This window comes from Cervus elaphus, chromosome 17, assembly GCF_910594005.1.
Source record: "Cervus elaphus chromosome 17, mCerEla1.1, whole genome shotgun sequence".
NCBI classification, from domain to species: Eukaryota; Metazoa; Chordata; class Mammalia; order Artiodactyla; family Cervidae; genus Cervus; species Cervus elaphus.
Genome location: NC_057831.1, coordinates 58,581,909 through 58,601,024, shown reverse-complemented (window position 1 = coordinate 58,601,024; position 19,116 = coordinate 58,581,909). Strand labels below are relative to the sequence as shown.

At 45.5% G+C, this 19,116-nt stretch overlaps 2 protein-coding genes across 17 annotated transcripts in view; one reads left to right on the top strand and one right to left on the bottom strand.

Moving 5' to 3' along the window:
• APBB2 (amyloid beta precursor protein binding family B member 2) overlaps positions 1 to 14,222 on the top strand; it is a 362,842-nt gene extending 348,620 nt beyond the window's left edge. For 13 of the 16 annotated variants that reach the window (XM_043871214.1, XM_043871219.1, XM_043871213.1 and 10 more), the window contains 6 exons: positions 1,313 to 1,427; positions 2,019 to 2,106; positions 2,847 to 2,930; positions 4,636 to 4,751; positions 6,466 to 6,645; positions 10,339 to 14,222. In XM_043871214.1, coding sequence (XP_043727149.1) covers positions 1,313 to 1,427; positions 2,019 to 2,106; positions 2,847 to 2,930; positions 4,636 to 4,751; positions 6,466 to 6,645; positions 10,339 to 10,506 — 751 coding nt within the window. In that variant the 3' untranslated portion in view covers positions 10,507 to 14,222. The remainder of the gene's footprint in view (positions 1 to 1,312; positions 1,428 to 2,018; positions 2,107 to 2,846; positions 2,931 to 4,635; positions 4,752 to 6,465; positions 6,646 to 10,338) is intronic. The other 3 variants (XM_043871222.1, XM_043871215.1, XM_043871218.1) reach the window with 1 other exon arrangement.
• A 1,747-nt stretch (positions 14,223 to 15,969) lies between these two features.
• Positions 15,970 to 19,116, bottom strand: part of NSUN7 (NOP2/Sun RNA methyltransferase family member 7) — a 37,422-nt gene continuing 34,275 nt past the window's right edge. The window contains exons 11-12 of the mRNA XM_043871225.1: positions 17,876 to 17,999; positions 15,970 to 17,356 (exon numbers count right to left, since the gene is read on the bottom strand). Of these exons, the coding sequence (XP_043727160.1) occupies positions 16,727 to 17,356; positions 17,876 to 17,999 (754 nt within the window). The 3' untranslated portion in view covers positions 15,970 to 16,726. The remainder of the gene's footprint in view (positions 17,357 to 17,875; positions 18,000 to 19,116) is intronic.

Below are 19,116 nucleotides of genomic sequence, written 5' to 3'. Positions count from 1 at the left end.
TGAGCGCTGGCAGGGCTGGCAAGGGAGGGGTGGATTCAAGACACTGTCCGGAGGAGAGTAGGCTGAATGCGGGGGTTGGGTCCAGAGTGCGGGGGCTAGGGATGACGGGGTGGGGATCAGGATGGCCCCTGGTTGTAGCATGGAGGATACCCGCTGCGATGGAAGGTGTGGACACGGGAAGGTGGTGCCGAGCAGGTCTGTGGGCCGCTGTGCACACGTGGAGATGCAAGTGCCCGCGGGTGGCCAGGAGCCGCCGCACGGTCGCCCGGGGCACAGCGAGGCGATAGGACAGGCTTTTCCGGCCAGGCCTTCACAGTGGCCAGTTGCCTTCAGCAGATAGATTCCTGTTCCTTCCCAAAGAAGCCAAATCGTTGTTGGGGAAAATCTGTCCTAGTCTGCAAGAACATCACCAGCTCTTGCATTGAGAAATGATTAATAAATTCATCTGTAATTATGCCGACAAACGGGGATCCAGGGTTGGCAACACTCGCCAGGAAATGACTGTGATCCATTACCAGATGGGGAAGTATGAGCGTCTATTTCTCACAAACCCTCTGATCTTTTAAACTGCTGTCCTCAGTAGTAGCAGTGAGAAATTCGGTTGTGTGGTGTGGTTTTTTTGAAGGACAGGCACTGTCCTCTCCATCAGTAAAGCAGATCCTGAAATCCAGTGCCGGCCGCAGGCTCACCGCGGAGTCTGAGCTGACAGTGTATGGGGTGATGCTGCCACCGGCACCCCAAGCCCTGGAGTGAGAGGCGTGATTAGCAGAATCAAGGGTCTCTGACGGGACTTCGGGCTGTGGTGTCCTTCCGTGTCCCCGTGACTGCCTGTCAGCCTGCTCTGCAGCCGTGGGTCGGATCCAGTCTCTGGGCACATGTCTACACGTCAGAGCCTGTTCTGCTTCTGCTACATCGTTGTACGTGTCACAGTATCGCGCATACAAATCCATGCTCCGCTCAAGCCTGTGTTCTGTTTTGTGATCATAATATTTATAACCATGACCTTTGTTGTTACTAGATAGAAGGTTCCCATAAAGTTCAATTTTCATTATGTGCTGTTCATTAAGATTCCAGAAGCTCAACAGACAGAGCCTGGGGAACACTGTAGTTATTTTAGTCAGAAATGAATTCCTCACATCCGTACAACTGTTCCTCCATTTGAGGTGGCTGCTGACACTTGTTTATTTTTTTTAACCACTGCATTCTCTGTTGCCTCTGACACGCCGACTCCTGGCTCAGTTAACACTCGTAACTAGAGTGTGTGTTGTCAAGGCTCCTCGTTCTGATGTACGCCTAAACTTTGTTTGCACAGAGATTTTGCTTATGTAGCGAGAGACAAAGATACCAGGATTTTGAAATGTCATGTGTTTCGATGTGACACGCCCGCGAAAGCCATCGCCACCAGTCTGCACGAAATCTGTTCCAAGGTAAGCGGGTCAGGGCGCAGGCGGCCAGCCTCCTCACTGCCGAGCAGGGGAAGGGGTGTGGGACGGGGGTCGGCGCGTTCCGGTCGAGCTCTGGGAGCGGCACGCCGACCGCCAGGCCCTCCAGTGCGGTTCATCGTCTCTCCGAGGTCGGCTGTTGCTCTAAACGGCGCTTCACCTACAGAGGGAGCAGGGCCGTGGTCCCCCCACAGTCCGGTGGGTCTGATAAGTCGAAAAGTGGCCACGTGGCAGCAGCCGGGGGTTATCACTTGCTCTGTGTTCCACGGACGGCTGTGGGCCCGGAGGTCTACAGGAGACCAGGGTTGTTGTGGGGGTGGTTACGTTAGCGATGGAAGAAGGCGGCATTCTGAACAATCAGGAGAACGCCAAGTCCTCTGGGGCGCCGTCACTCACCATCCCCCCCGGAGAAAAGGGCACAGTTCTCAAAGTGGGCGGCCCGGAGATGGGGGTCGGGGCCCGGCCGTGGACTAAAGCTGGTTTAACCTGGAAAGGAAGCAGACACCCCACTGCCTGGAAGAGCTGAGGACGCAGGGTCCAGAACCGCGAGCCAAAGCCCCGTTTTCTCTTCGTCAGATTATGGCCGAACGGAAGAGTGCCAAGGCCCTGGCCTGCAGCTCCTTACAGGAAAGGGCCCACGGGAGCCTCGACGTCCCCCTCCAAGGTAGGTCCGCGCGCACCGCCCTGGTGCTGCGCACCGCGTCGGAGTCGCCGGGCGCAGGGTCTCAGACCCGTGTCCCCCAGAACCACGCGGGACCCACCAGACCCAGGCCGAGCCTGCGCTCGGGGCCTCGGGTGTGGCTTAGAGCTGACTCTGTGTCACCAGGGTTAGGTACTAAGAACCAGGATGAGCTTTGCTGTTGGGCAAAATTGAAGAAAATGACCTTTCGTGGCTTTGTAACTCATGTACAGCCTGGGGTAAGGACCAGCTAGTTTAAAAATATGTGGGTTGATATTTTGGGGGGCTCTGTTTAGTCATTCTTCCTGTCTCTGATTGCACCCCTTTGTCATTAAATTTCCTCCGGGCCTCAGCCTCCCCTAATAAACCGAACACCCGAAGTTGCTCCTTAGCACACTTCCAAGAGACCCTCACAGCTTAACCCATAGATTCCAGTTCCTTCTTTGAATTGCTTGCCTACCTAGAAGTGAAGGTGAACGGGGTTTTATTTTCTATCATATACAGCCGGTTAACAGTATTATGATAGTTTCAGGTGCATAGCAAAGCGACCCAGCCGTACACACACACGTGTCCATGAAAGGTGAAGGGGGTTTGATTGATGGCCCCGGTGTCTGGCAGAAGAAGCGGCTGTTCCTATAGAATGATTGTCACATTCACCTCTAGAAACAGGATGTTATGTGTATGTTGGAACCATTGAGAAAGATGTGTTGTTTTCTTCCCTGTAGTAGATTTTCCAACACCAAAGACTGAGCTGGTCCAGAAGTTCCACGTGCAGTATTTGGGCATGCTACCAGTGGACAAACCGGTTGGTATGTGAAACCTTTACGGTCTTCCCGCCGGGCAAGTGTTTGGCGTTCACCCCCCCATGAGGGCGGCATCTGCTGTTTCACTCCTCTGCCTTGTCTTGAGCCAGACCCTCGCCCTGTCACCAGCCCACAACAGTCCTGATCCGAAGAGCAGCACAGGGCTTCTCTGGTGGCTCCGCGGTAAAGAATCTGCCCACCAGTGCGGGAGACACAGGTTTGATCCCTGGTCCAGGAAGATCCCACGTGCTGCAGAGCAAAATAAAATGATAACCAAAGAACAGGACAGGACAGACTAAACTCCTCCTGCTCATTCACCCAGCAGTTCAGAGGTGCAGAAACCAGGGTTGTGGAAAGGCCCTGCTGTTCTGAATCAGAGCATCTGTCTCAGGCCGGGGCACCTGCTTCAGTCCTTGTCAAGTGCCGGGCGGGGACGGGAGGCCTCACGCTGTCCCGTCAAGGTGTGTTCCAGAGCTGCACCCAGCATCAGCAGTCAGCTGCATTTCGTGGGTGGAATTTAGTTGCTTAGCCATACCACGCTGGAAGGAGACTGAGGGATGTCGCCTTTTTCTGGATAAAAAAGGCTGTGGAGACGTCAGAACCCTCACGTACTGCTGGGGTGGATGCAGAATGCTGTGGCTGCCCTAGAAATCAGTCTGGCAACTCCTCAGAAGTTAAATGTCACATTATCATTTGACCCAGCGGTTCTACTCCTGGGCATATACCCCAGTGAAATGAAAACATCTGTCCGCACGAAACACCTCATACAGGAGCGTTCACGGCAGCATCACTCATAATAGTCAAAAAGCAGAAACAGCCCAAATGTCCATCCGCTAAAGAATGAATAAAAAACATCTTCATACAGTGGTGATTATTTGGCAATAAAAAGGAATGAAGTGTTAGACTTGCTGCAACATAGCTGAACCTTGAAGACATCATGCTAAATGAAAGCAGCCAGTTATAAAAGGCTGTACCCTTTACAATTCCACTTATATGAAATGTGTCCAGAGTAGGCAGATCTCTAAAGATAGGACTAGAAGGCTGGAGGTGATGGAGGGTGATTCCTGAAAGGTGTGGGGTTTCTTTTAGGGGGTGATGAAACTATTCTAAAACCATGGTGATGGTCACACAATTCTGAATATACTAAACACCACTGAATTTTGCACTTTACATGAGTAAATTGTATGGTATGTGAATTACATCTCAAATGAAGTTATTACCACCCACCAAAAATAGCTGTGGGAACACTCAGCCAGAAGGCCCCACTGAACAACACATACTCTCCGTGTCCAGGGGCCATCTAAACTTGGCCTTACTTAGGTAACAAGGCACAATAAAACATGATGAGGGCGATCTGGCAGAGGCTGGCTTCTGTTGGACACCCCCCCCCCCCGACCCTTTTCAAGGTTCCTCGCTTAGAAAAAAGGTAGCAGCATTTGAGTACTGTTTCTACACTTGGAACTGGGGAATCTTAGGAGAGACAGTCTGGTTAGACAGGACATCACACACTACACCTCTGGAAATTCTCCGATGACCGTTTTTTCTGTTGAAAACGCTGGCATTTCTTTTGAGCCGTGAAATGCTCAAATGAAACGTCTGGGGCTACAAAAAAAAAAAAGTCTGGACATAGCTGCTACTGGGTGATTTGGGTCTATATTTGAGAGTCAGGAATAGCTTTAGGGCCTTTTTTAATGATCCCTTCCATCCACAGGAATGGATACCCTGAACAGTGCCATAGAAAGTCTTATGACCTCCTCTAGCAAGGAGGCATGGCCGTCAGTGAACATGAGCGTGGCCGATGCGACTGTGACCGTCATCAGTGAGAAGGTGAGAGGCGTGGCAGGTACAGTCCGCCTGTCTGGGATAGAGGGCGGGTTTCGCGTACGATAAGCTTCCCTGAAACTCAGGCACCTGCCAAAGCTTGGCCTCTGGGGAGCTGTGCTTGCTTGTGATTAAAATAACTTAATGAAAAAAAAAAAAAAATCACCCTTTGTGTCTGGATCTATGCACACATCTCAGAGGACTCTGTTCTAGCGCTCCTCATTCTTCCTTTGTCCAGGAGATGGGAATCATTTGCTAGAGGTGACTGTATGATGTTAGCAGTAACTCGCTAATGGGGCTTGGTTTTCTGACCACTCTGCAGGCTCCAGCATTGACGGGGCTGTGTTCCCTGGGGGCTGGGGTGCAGCAGACGCGTCTGTTGTGGAAAGGTCCTGTGTGAACAGGGGCCACTGGTCATCTGGAGAGAGGCCAGCATTAGCCTCAGACACAAATTATCTCCACTTTGTGGTTGAGGAAACTGAGGCATGGAGGGGTTAGCAGCTGCCCCCAGGCACACAGCCAGACGTAGCCGGTCAGCTGTCCATTCTGCCTCTGTGCGGCCCCTGCCGTGGAGAAATCACACATCCCGTCTGCTCTGGCTTCTGTCCACTAGCAGCCCACCTTCACACCCAGTGCAGTTTCTGCAGATGCTCACTGAGGCCTGCTCCGCTGGACTTTCTCCAAGTCTGCAACACGAGGTGCCTTCTCCTACCCCAGCGCCTTTGCAGACGCGGCTCCCCTTGGCCTGCCCAGATCTCAACAGGAATGTCTTTCTTCCGAGAAAGCTTCCCACCTCTCAGACCTGCTTAGTTTGCCTGATAAGCAATCCCACAGCACCTGAGTGAACAGTTCATAAGTCCAGATGTTCATGAGCCAAAAGTCAACCTTCTAGACGTATTTACTAATTTTCACAAATTACAAATGGCTGTTGCAGAGGATACAGGCTTCATTAGAATGAGTTCCGAACATTTCTTTAACTCACCATCATATGGATATCAGTTTGTGGGGAAAAAAAAAAGCATTTGGTAACTTTCTGTTTTACACAGTTTTAGACAGAAGTATGATTCAGTGGTTCCCTGGGGGCTCAGATGGTAAAGAATCTACCTTCAATGCAGGAGACCAGGGTTCAGGCCCTAGATCCGGAAGATCCCTGGAGAAAGGAATGGCCACCCACTCCAGTATTCTTGCCTGGAGAATTCTTGGACAGAGGAGCCTGGCGGGCTACAGTCAGTGGGGTTGCAGAGTCAGACACAGCTGAGCAACTAACACTCAGGATTCAATGTGCTGTTGAGTTGGGAAGACCTGGGTGGAAATAGATCCCGTGAATCCTCTCCTCTTCGTGCTCTGGGGTTTCCAGTGGGTTTGCAAGGGCAAGTGGATTCTATGTATGGGCAATACATAAAAAGTGTCCATGACACCGTTCCTACCCACAGTGAAGTCACAGGCTTGGAGTGGAGTGGACAGAGGCCAGAACACTCACCCCTGGTTGCGTGTGGTTCAGAGTAGACTCAATGTCAGAATGAGGCACCCACAGCAGTGTGTCTCCAGACACATTTAGAAACTTCCCTTTCTAGAAAAATACAAGTCCATTCTAAATTCAGTCTGGCTGTATGTTTTAAAATACCATTTCCTCCGTGCAGCCACTGTAAGCCAGTTCTATGACTTACGGTCCGAACGTGTCTGTGACTGCGGCCGGGCTGCTGAACAGGGTCTCTTGCAGAACGAAGAGGACGTCCTGGTGGAGTGCCGGGTGCGATTCCTGTCCTTCATGGGCGTCGGGAAGGACGTGCACACGTTTGCCTTCATCATGGACACGGGGAACCAGCATTTTGAGTGCCACGTCTTCTGGTGTGAGCCCAACGCCGCTAACGTGTCGGAGGCGGTGCAGGCTGCCTGCATGGTGAGTGAGCCCGCCGGGGGGTTCCACCCTCGGGCCCTTGCTTTGTCTGATATGCCGCAAGTTAGAGCAGAATTTCTGACTTAAAAGAAGCCAAGTCACAGCTCTGAAGTAAGGCCTTGCTGTCTGACACCCCCGTTCCTGTGGACAGAATCGATCGTGATGAGCAGTTTGCTGCCTTAAGAGGCCAGGACACTGGGAAGCAGCAGGACTGGCTGGAGCCAAGTTCTTAGAGACTCCAGGAGCCCTGAAAACGATGACCTTCAAAACCAAGGATCTGAGGATTATCAATTCTTGATCCCTAGTTCATTTCAGTGTGTGATCAGGAGATGCTGGTCATGTGTGAATTGGGGCCATTTTTGGAACCAAACCAGTAATTTTTTAATTCAGTGTATTGGATGGTCTTTATTTTAGATAGTTGGTCTAAGTGCATTGTTCTTGTTTACTTTATGAACTCTATTCTTAACACAGCCCTATTAGGTAGTTCTTTTTTATTTATAACAAAATAGAGGCTCAGAGGAAAGCACGCTGCTGGGGTGCTTGCTTATTTGTTTGGGATGGGGGCAGGCCCCGGGACAGAGTTGTTAAGTGACAGAGCCTGTGTCTGCCCCCAAGTCTGGATGGAGGAGTGACCCAGAGCAAGAGGGGGCCCTGAAAAGAGCTCGCTCCCAAAGTTTCAAGTGAAGGAGTAGCTGGAAGCATGCCATCGGGGCACTTGGTCACCTCCTTGGGAACGGGCCAGCCCCAGGGTGGCATTGGTGAGCGACAGAGCCTGTGCTCACCCCCAGGCCTCCAGGCAGTAAGGCCAGTGCTTCTGTGCACATGTGTGATTTCAAGCAGAAACACTGTGGTATCCATTCCACAAATGCCGTTTGAGCTCTGTTATTCCAGCCACCGGGAAAGTTCTGGTGAGGAGGAGGGAGCCGTCTGAGTGGAGGCCTCCAACCCTGGGCCGCACGGCGTATCTCCAGCAGCAGGCGGGGTGGGTGGGACCGGGTGCAGGGAGGTGAGGGCCGGTCACGAAGGGCCTGTGGTCTCACGCCACGGTGTTAACCTTCAGCAGAGTGTTCAGCAGGAGAGTGAACAGACCACGCTCCCAAAGAGAGAGAAGAAAAAGTGGGGAGGGCTCAGAGGGCGCGGCTGAGGTGGGGAGCTGGCCGGGAGGCCAGTGAAGGCCGTGGGAAAAGACAGAAGCCAGTGATGGAGACTCACGGGCTGGCGATGAGGAGTGCTGAATCTGAAGCACCTGCGCTTCCCTCCGCTCAGCCCGCGCAGGGGGGCCGGACTCCGGGAAGTGCAAGGCCTAGGATGCGACCTTGAACTATGGAGTCTGGGACCGTGGGGAGGTGCAAAAACCGCCTCTTGTGGCGCAGAAAGCGCTCTAAGTGTAAGACTGCGCTGGGTGGAGGTGACCTGGCGGAAGAAAGCGGCCCTGAAGAAGGGTCGCTCGTCAGGTCGGAGGTGAAGGGGTAGCTGGAAGTACGCCGTTGGGGCGCTCACTCATCTGTTTGGGATGGGAGCGAGCCACACGGTTTTGAGGCTGAGGGAAATGAGCCAACAAAGCCGGATTGAAACGGGTGTCCTGTTTGTTGTTGGGTCAGGGTCTCGGTGGCAGTAGAAGATCCTGCAGCTGGGCTTAGCCTGCCCAGGGGGTTGGAGTGACTTTGAGACCCGCCAGAAGATGCCAGGAGTCCAGAGCAGCCGGAGCCAGCCAGGGGCGGTGCAGGGCGTTCGCTGTTTCTTTGCAGACGGCACGTTGCTAGGCTAAGGGGCAAGGAAGGGGTGGGTGGACGGCAGGGGCAGAGGCGGGCGCCTCTGAAAGGAGGGGGCGGGGGCACGGAGGTCTGTGCTGGGCACTGGTTATGTGCCCACCACCGTCCTTTGTCAGAGAAGTTTCCCCTCATGTACTGTGGGGCCAGGACTCCATCTCAAATCCACCTGCATATAAAGACCCAGGGTCCAGTGGAGGGGACACAGGGAGCTGAGGTGGGCTGAAGGGACTGTGTGGAGAAAATAGAAATTGGAAGAATCCAGCCAAGCAAAAATGGATGGTAACTGTTTGTGTGATTGTGTGTGTGTGTGTGTGTGTGTGTGAAATTATAAACAAATCGTAACAGATGATTTTAGTCATAAAATGAATGGCTTTTAGTCTTAATTATACATTTTAAATGCTGATGACAATTAAATAATTAGCTTTATCACTGGTTATAGTTTGTTCTGATTCCAAGACTCACTGTCTCTTCTCTAGAAATAATTTCTACTCATTTACTATTTTAATTGTAGGAGGGCCACCAGCTAAAGTGACTCAGCCAGTCTGGTGTAGGACATTAGGGATAAACCTTCCTTATACTCTGGGTCCAGCATTTCTGACTTGGTGTCTTTCCTCTTGATTCAGATCTGCATGGTTCCCCACCTGAAATACCTATGTGTGAATGCATGCAATCTGGAGTGTCTCTGGCATTAACACATTCTGAATTTACTTAATTGTTAGGCATATTTTGCAGCTGAGTGGTAGAGGCCCAGTTGAAAATGTTTTCACGGAGCTCAGGGTGAGAGGGAGAGGGGTCCTCTTAGTGAAGCCCATCAGGCACAACTCTGACCCGCGCTGGGTGTAGCAACACCCATAACTGGGAACCCCCCGCCCAGTGCCCCGTGGGCCACACCTGCCATTTATAAAACTGCGCTCTGGGGCTGTGTGCTTCTGGTTGCGATGCAAACCTAGAGACAGAGACGCGATACACTGCTTTTCACGTGACTGGCTTGAAAGGGGCTAATTTTGTAGCCCGTGGGCTGTGGCAGAGCATTGTGACGAGAGTCTCGCTGTAGGAAAGTTCATGCTTCTCAGAGACATCAGCCTGTTTCACAATTGTTCTGAGGAACCTATTAATATTTGAGTAGATTTTTCAGAATCACCTTAAAGTGCTTGGATTTTAAAGTGGTGCTGGGATTAAAGAGGAAAACTGATTCATTTTAACCTTCTAATCTAATTTTGAAGAACTAGTTATCTTTTCATTGATTCAAAAACAGGTGGATTGTGTCTTTATATTTCTGAAGGATAGACCTGTCCTTGGTACCAGTGCTAATGTATTTTTAAAAATTAATCTATTAAGATTAATGTATCCTGAAATCTTAATACAAAATTTTTTTCAGTTAAGGCAGGAAACAGGAATGAGAACAAACATTTATGAATGCCTTCTGTTTTGCTAGGCCTCTTTGAGGCATTCTGCAAGTATTTCTTAATTCTAATACTATCTTTTAAGGTCCCCATTCTTCACCCGTTTAACAAATGAAGAACAGGAGGCTCAGAGAGATTTAGTAACTTGCCTGGGGCCATACGGTTCACGCGTGAGCACCAGATCCAAACCCTGCCCTTTCTACTACTATGCCTCTCAATTAGCTAGGAGTACCCCGCTTCATTACTTGCCTAAGGAAACAGTTTATACTCTCCCAATCCTTTTTCTTTTTCATCAGCTCATCCTTTGACTAGGAGCTGTATTAATCACAGCCTATCAATACAGAGAACGTAAAGAGAATTTAAAACACTCTACATTAAGGAAAAAACTAATAAACTGTTGGATTCATGTTTAGGAGCTAGGTTGTGAACCTCTGGGAGTAAATATATTGACGAACTAAAATCACATTAAACAGGAAGGAATGATACATTATTAACAACCATAAAACTTTTTTTGTTTTCAGTTACGATACCAGAAGTGCTTGGTAGCCAGGCCACCTTCACAGAAAGTTCGACCGCCTCCCCCGCCAGCAGACTCTGTGACCAGAAGAGTCACAACCAACGTAAAACGAGGGGTCTTATCCCTCATTGACACTTTGAAACAGAAACGCCCTGTCACAGAAACGCCATAGCTGCATACGTGAGAGGACTCTGTGCTATTTGCTGAAGGTTGAATAGCTACACTAAAGAAGAGGAGCTGATCTCTGGCCTTCCATTCAGTTGCTGATGCTTTGTCTTCAGAGAATTTATCCTTAACCAAACAGTGTTAGACAAGCATGTTCTCTCGTCTTGCCACCATCGTGTGATATGAAAAGAAGCATGACTAATTTTTTTTGCTGTTGGTAAGTTACATCATGAGCAGTGGAAGGTCCCTTTCTTATTGTAAATATCATAAACCTTACGTAATTTCACACACACACACACACGGGGAAGAACGTGGCCACATCCCTCCCAGTGAAGATGCTGAATCCTTGGAGTGAATGACACCTGAGTTAGTTTCGCTGTCTTCTTGACTGGATCTGTCACAAGCAACTGTTCAGCCCTGCAGCACCTTGCCCTGTTTTCAGCATTGGATTAGACACTGCATACTGGATACCATTGAATGGCTATAAAAATTGGATGACAAATTTTTGTTTTAGTTTTTCATAAAATCGAACCTTTGGTTGACAGAACTGGCTGTTGGCATCAGAAGAGAAGCCAGCTGGCAGCTTTCCTTGATGAGCTTCTTGACACATGGACACCATTTCATGTCTACAGCTGTTTGTGGGATATTGTTGGGGGGAAGTGAAGCTTCACAATAGAAAAACTAAATTTCAGAAATTAAAATCGAACAAAAATAGCCTTTCTGTTTAGGTGGCTTTCAAACTGATTAAGAAAAAGAAACAGATTTCTAAAATCAGAATACATTTTGGGTGGGACATTATTTCAAACTTCTGCCTTATATTGTACAATGCAGCTACAGAATTATAGTTCACTATGGCCATTCTTTACATAAACAACATTAAAACGAAATATTCCTCGTAAGCCTTTCATCCTTAATTTGATAATTAGCCAATATGCAATTTGGAGTTGAGGAAATGCCATTTTCTATCGTAGATCTCCTCCACCATGTCATGTTGCAGTCCCCATTCTAGGTAAACGTTCTGCCAGGATTCTACATCTAGCTCAGTCTTACCCTAATGCTTTTTGCCCAGAAAGCTGTCTGTCCATCATGTATTGTCCATGGCAACAAACTGCATTACATTGAACCTTTCTGCATTTATGTGTTTAATATTAAAATTTGTTGAACTTTAGATATATTTTTAAATCTATATTTTTTCCACTTATCTTCAAGATTTAAGAATTTCTTATCAGAGCAAAATATACATAGGAACAATGTACTATTTAACAGGTTTCCCAAAAATAGCACTTTCCTGCTTCTTTATCAAGACAAGAGACTTAGCTGTAAAGATACACAGATTTAGACTCTTGTTGATACTGTTTAAAAGAAGTTGCTAAGAAGCTAAATCTAAACATGTTTTGTTTACTTTTCAGTGATAAAATTATCATTTTATAGCATCATCCAGTTATAAAAGCAATGCTTTATGTTTATCTACTGCTATGTACTTGTCAGAATGGTTTCCACATTTTTATCATCACATTTGAGCCTTATGAGGTAGAGAAGGTAATAAACACATTTGAGAAATAGAAAATATGAATTAAAGGGGCTCAACCACCTAGCCTAAAACCTCAGGAAAGTGAGTGAGAAAGCCAGGACTAGAACGCATGCATCTCAACTCCCAGTTATTAAAGTTACACTGCTTCCACGCAAGTCAGGAGGAGTCTTTTCAAACTTACTCTGAGCATATCCAATTATTGTCAAGCAATCTTAAGATTCCCTGAATAAGCAGGAAGTATGGCCAGATTACTTGTGCGGTAGAATTAAGTATAAAACCAATGCCCTCTCTCAGTCCAGGACTTTTCCTGCATTGTGCCTCAGATGTGTTGTGAAGACAGGATTCTGTGTGCAGCACAACCTGTTCAACCCACAGACTATCCAGAGATGATGTTACACGCGGTAGAAATATTCCTAATTCATGATCCTTAGCCACCAGACAACATGATGGAGTGGGTAGGTGGCCTCCCGCCCCTGTTCCCTCTCAGAACTCTGGAGTTGTTTGCTAGCACCCTAGAGTTATGACAAAAAAGATGCCACTCTAGCAATGAAGTATACTTCTCACCAGCCTATATACTATTCTATGGAAGTTACCAGTAACATCCTAAGAAATTACATCATTAAAGGAATCCTTACTGTGCCCTTCAGAATTCAATCACGATGATCTTTCATCTTGACCTCCATAGTGAAACATTTTCGTGTGATAAACTTCAAAATTCTTAACTAGTGAGCCACTTTTATATTGGAAATCTCTACCAGAGCCGCATTCATTGTTAAGGCATATGTTTGTTTTCAGGATCAAGAATACTGAGCTAGCTTTAAATAGCAAACTGATTTATATATGCAATTATAGGATACATTAAGATGAATGATAGCCTTTACATACTGAAAACTTTACTGCCGATATTTTGCTTTAAAAATAGCTTTGCATAGTAAATGCAATTACTTTTGTAAAACTAATTATGTTAAGCCGTATGTTCAGACACTTTCTGCCATGGCCAAAAAGTATGTATGAAAGTGTGTGTGTATTTTCTGTGAAAGGGTGCCAGTGTTTTATCTGATATTGTAGTGACTCTTCAGTTATCTATGCATTCTTTGTATCTGTGATTCGGTAAACAGGCGGCCATGTTCACTATGCCTTGTATGTCTTATCATTTTTTTAATTAACCTGTTAAATACAGCTTAAAATATTTTTATTTTATTTATTCTATTTTTACTGAAATATACTGCATTATTGTGTTTAATGTATTATTATCTTTACTGGATATTATCTCTCAATGTATCCAGGTCTAAGTAATCTCAGTGAACTATACATTGCCTCAAAGGTGGTTTTGTAATGATTTGTAGTCACATTTTTATTGGAATATGTAGAAGAAACGGCAAAATACTTAGAAGTTTCTTTTTATTTTTTAAAAGCAGCTAGATAGACGCATACTTGCCACCTCATATGTGTGCTCCTTGGCCACATCAAGGGGAATAGCCAACATGCCTATGGCTGGGAGCTTCACTTTGCAAACTAAAAGCACTGCTTGCTGCTCCATTCTTACACCCTTCACAACACGTGTGAACTTATCCAGAGACACACACATGTCCTCAAGCCCTTGAATATATGATCAGCCTTAGCTAACTGGGACCGTTGTTTTTTGTTTATGTCTGTCTGACTGCATGAAGCAACATTAGACCCATTCTCATTAAAATGAGTTCTTGGTGATAAACTGTTGGCACCGCTACTTTTTAAAAAATGCCACGTTCATGATTTTATGATGAGCATTTGTGCAAGCCTACACAAGGTCATCTGCTAGAGGCCCCAAGTCTGTCCTCCTTTTCTTACATGACCCACTCACTTCATAGGCACTGCAACACAAAGTAGAGATTTCATTAACAATGTGAAAAACATTCCCCTAGCTGATAATAGCACAGCCTAACTAGTAAAAGCATTAGCTCTCTAGTTTGTCAGGCTTACTCCACCCAGTACACAGCTAACATGTGTTACACAGCCTGTAAAATGAAGTTCATTTCAGCTTCAGAGAAAAGACACTGCACACACTTTATCAGTGAGAGCGCCCCCTGCCATCCAGAGCAGCTTGTTTATCCCAAAAGAACTTTTGGTTTTGCTTTTGGCCACTTGTGCTGTTGACCACTTTTACACATTTAAATGTAATATGTTGTGAGAATAAACTTAGCTGCGTGAAATGTTCGGCTCATTTATCTGACATCAGTTACACACATCCAGGCACAGCGATAAAAATCTCCACGCCAGCCATTTTATTTTCAAATTATTCTTAAATTTAAAACCATTTTAGTAATGTAAGATTTTGCTTTGATTAGCTGTTGTATATTTCTACCTGGTAAGAACTAGAAAGTAACTTTAAATTTTGAATAACTCATCACACCGTCCTTATCTGTCACTCGGGAAGGACAGACTTAGCGGCCTGTTCAGTCGCCAGCTTGATGCTCGTGTATGCACTCTTTCTAGTATTAAGAAAGTCCATTTTTACTTTAAGACCCTGATGTCAAAGAATGAAAGAGTTGTACAGGCACTAAATCCAAAACGAAAAGTAACTGGGAAAACAGTATTTGAATCTGGTTTAACTGTTAGGCATATAGAAGAAAATAAATGGAATTTAAAGTGTATACCCATTTTTTTTGTTCATCTTGCATTTCCTCCCATAGTTTATCTTTTTTTCTCAAAGGCAGTAACTCTTCAAAGAGCAAAATTTCAATTGGTTTCAGTTATTATACAGTGGTAAATAATTACAGGTTAAAAATCTGAATTTGCTATTGGGATATCTAAATACCAGTAATTTCATTATTTTAGTTTTTGCAGCATTTTTCTCTTATGCTAAAGAAAGAAAAATGTCACTGTAATCAGTATTTTTCACTAGAATTCTAGCATATTGTTTTTATCCCAAGTTTTTTTTCCCTTTTTACTCTACTAAAATATTTAAACAATTGATCACATCCTTCTTAGAAGATTCTCAAAGAAGAAAACCACAGGCTTAATGAAAGAATGGTTTAATACAGAATCTCCATATACTTATAAAGAGAAAAATAATTTATGACAAGATTCATGTTACGAGATACTGAAGTTGCTAACGCTGTGACACTGCTATAGAGTCAGAAAAACACCCTCAACTACTCCATAACAGGGTGAGTTTTCTTCTTATAACTTATCACAGAAAGTAAAAATCTCAGACCTGCTACTTCTGGACAGTGGCGTGCTCTTCAGCCTGGGGCAGAGGGGTGAGGACAGGAGAGGGATAAAAGATTCCCGGGATAAAATATCAGGTCTTTACTGAACAAAGTTCAGTTCGGCTGCACTTGCCTCCCAGAGGCATGAAAGGCTCTGAGCCGGTGGTAGTAAGAGGAAACCATACTCTGATATCAGAGCAAAGATTATATAGTTTTTGATTTTTGAAATTAGTAAAATAAGCTGAGCATTTAAAACATTTCCATAGTTCTTAAGTCATAGTTAACATGAAAATTCTTTTGGGATTTAAAAATAATATGGTTCAACTATAAAAAGTCATGTTTCATTGACATGCATTACTGATAAGTATAAATCCTCAGCTAAAGAAATTTATTACTACTAAATGAAATCCACCATTTTTATCCTCACTTCAAGTGAGGAAATTAGAGCTGAAATGAACACTAGAGCTGAAACAGACCTAAATATTCATCTTGAAGAAGATAATATTCTCCTAAAATCATGACATCTGAATTGAAATTTAGGAATTTATATAACACTATTCAACACAACTGGATTCTGAAAATAGAACTTTAAATTCAAACTTTATAAATGTGTCTATGAACATGTTCTTAAACAGCAGGATTTATAGTTGTAACTTACTTGATTTGATATCAATTTCTGTTGCCATGATGAAAAAAAAGTCAATAGACCCAGAAATAATAACCATAACCAGTTCTTGGAAGGCAACTGATAATAGTCAAGATGAACTGACTTTTAATATAATTAAAATAGTGCTACAATATATTTTAATTGAGCATCAGAAATGATTTACCAGGGCTTCACTACTGTGTGCCATTTGAAATGACCATTTCCACCTGATCTTTGAATAGACCCAGAAATTTGTATACATTTCTTTAACAGGTGTGTCACTTATATTCAACAGTTTGACCTTGTCCTCAGAATTACTACTTAGATGGAAATTTGCTTATAGTCTTTTTTTTTTTTTTTTTTACAACAGTATTTGGCATAAATACTCAGAAGGGAGAGCTTTATGTTCACTATGCTTAGGATCCTGGAAGCTCTTCCAGTGAGAAAGTTTTCACCCTGAATGGACATATGAACTAAAACATTGGGCCTTTCTGTTTTTCCTATTTCTACTCAACCTCAATCACATTACAAAAGATCAACCTCGACAGTGATTGAAACATTTAAACTACAGCTGACTCGATACTGAAGAGTGATCTAAGGTCTGTGCAAGAGCATCTTTTCCATACTTACACTTGCTAATAAACCACCTCACAAATTAATTTTGAAAAGAAGTCTGTTACAAGGCACACACTGTTTCCCTTGTGGAAAAATTGTTGCAGCTTTAAAACCAGTGTCCTAAGTCCAGACTGAAAGTTACCAAGAGTGAAACCAGTTCTAACAGCTGTCTAACCTGCAGACTCGGGGGGGAGAAAAAAAAATCTATTCCTGACCCTGTAGAAAAAATGCAAGACACTCACAGCTATGGTCGAGGATGCCTGGGTAGAGAGGAAGGTAAGTTTTCTTTAGGTTTTTCCCCTCTTCTGGGTATTGATGGTGTGGAAAGATAGCCAGGTAAGACAGTCTTGGGCCCAACCCAACGATAATAAAAATGCGGAGTTGGCATGTGAGATCTGATCCCTTGCGGACTGGGAAACGGCAGGATGACTGGAGGCAGGGCAATCTCTATGGGTTTCAGGGGAATCATTCTGTCTTCTGGCCGAGGCCTCACAAAGTCTGTTGGCCGTTCATGTGGTCTGGCAGATGTGTTCTTCATAATTGTAGGCACTAAAGGATTGGCGGTGGGCTTGCTGGGTTTTCTGACCTGTGAGGAAGACCCCACTTGATTTGTATTTTTCTGTGGAAGAGATGTTTTTGTTGTTAATGTCTCCGACTGATTAGCACTCACATTAGTTTCTCGACTCAGGAACTCGGCAATTTTCATTTGGATGCCACTGTTATCAGCGATGGAAGATTTTGGCAGTGACATCCTTTGCTTCTTCTTCTTCTTCTCCCGTTTTGAAGATTTACCCAACTCAATCCCCTCCAGGAGACCCTTTGCTGCTGCGCGGGCCAAAACATCTTTCACAGACACTGTCTCAGATGGGTCCCGCTATAATTAAAGAAGCCGTTAGTAAATGGGGGAGTTAACTGTTACCATGTATATCACAAGTACTTATCAGTGTTTCAGTAAAGATAAAACAGTATCATTATTGTACTAAAAGAAATAGTTTTTAGGCTTCAGTCCCTATTATATCCCATAAGCTTCAGGAAATTACTCTCATTGTACTTAAACCTCCCCATTTGTGAACCTGATAGAAAAGAAAACAAACAAACAAAAAAAACAGAATACAGTTTATTTCTTATCTGTGAGCTAAAATGAACTAGGTGTTGACAAGTGCTTAGAGAGGTGGGGGTAGAGAGTAAGCAAGGGAAGAACACTCAGGAGAAGCATAAAGATAAAAAAAACAGGGATTTTGGCCACACAGTAATAATTCTTTTTCATGCCCTTTAGGTATTTACGAAATAAGCATGCCATTATGAAATGTTCATAAAGTTCCTAGGTTCCTTGTATGAGGCTTTGTTGTTTCTTAATCCCTAAGTATGAAATGGATTGGGGTTTTATCCTTACCTCCCTTGTTAGAACAGAAAGAAAACAACCATTGGTAATTTCAGATGGTTCCATTCTAAAAAATTTGTCAGTAGACAAATGTATTTCCTTTAAGGAGCACAATGGAAGGACAGGGGGACTAAGCCTGCAATAGATAACAGCAAATAATTAACAGTTAGAATGCTTTATTTGCCAATCAAGGGAGACAGTAAATTGCAACAAAGCACGCATACACGCACCATTTGTTTAAACAAAAATCCCAAATAAGAATAAAATGTCAAGGGGAGCAAAGAAAATGGCAGAGTACAGCATGACCTCCTCTCACAACTACGCAAAAAGGAAAATCTACATGTGGAACGATTCTCACAGAATATCTACTGAACACTGGCAGAAGACTCAGACATCTGAAAGGGCAATAAAATCTCCACATAACCAGGGAGGACAAAAGAAAAAAGAGGGAGAAAAGGATCAAAACGGAACCTGTGCCCCTGGGAGGGACCAGCAGGGAGAGCCCCTGGGACAGAGAGGGAGCTTCCCCGGAGGAGAGCGCAGAAGCTGCTGCAGCAGGCGGATAGCCAGAGACCGGCACAGATGGTCAGCGCCTCGGCTGTGCGCTCCCGGCCTGAGACACACGTCCACTGGTGCAAGCAGGGACTGCAGGCTGGAGCTCGGGCTTCAGAGGGCCAACCTGGGGACAGGACCGGGGCTGGCTGTGCAGAAACAGCCTGAAGGGGCTGGATTCTGGTGTGACTGCAGCCAACAGGGTATGCAGAGGGAGCCTGAGCCCGCCACAGTGGTGATTGCCACTGTTGAGGGCATGTGAAGGGAGGGGCGGAACCTGCCTTAGCAGCCTCGTTCCCGCACACGCACTCCAAGACAACAGGACTCGGCTACAGGAGTTCCAGGAGCAGGCGCCAGTCACTGCGTGAGCTCCAGGAACTGGCGTGAGCCACGGACAGCATCACAAGTTCCAGGGGCGTCAGCAAGCTGCCACTGAGAGCTCCGCGCGTGGGACTAGGTGCTCCTCTGAGAGGATGCCAGCAACCGCATCTGCACACACCCCATCAGTGGGACGATGGGCAGCACACGCTGAGGAAAGAGGCAGCAGGCGTTCATACTGAAAACAACCCGCACTCAGAAAATACTAGACCCACGGAAGCTACACAGGGCTGCTCCCACAGATAAACAGCCCTCTAAGGCCACAGAAGATAGTTCCTAAAAGGGAAAAATATGCAACCGGGATACTATACCCAGCAAGATTA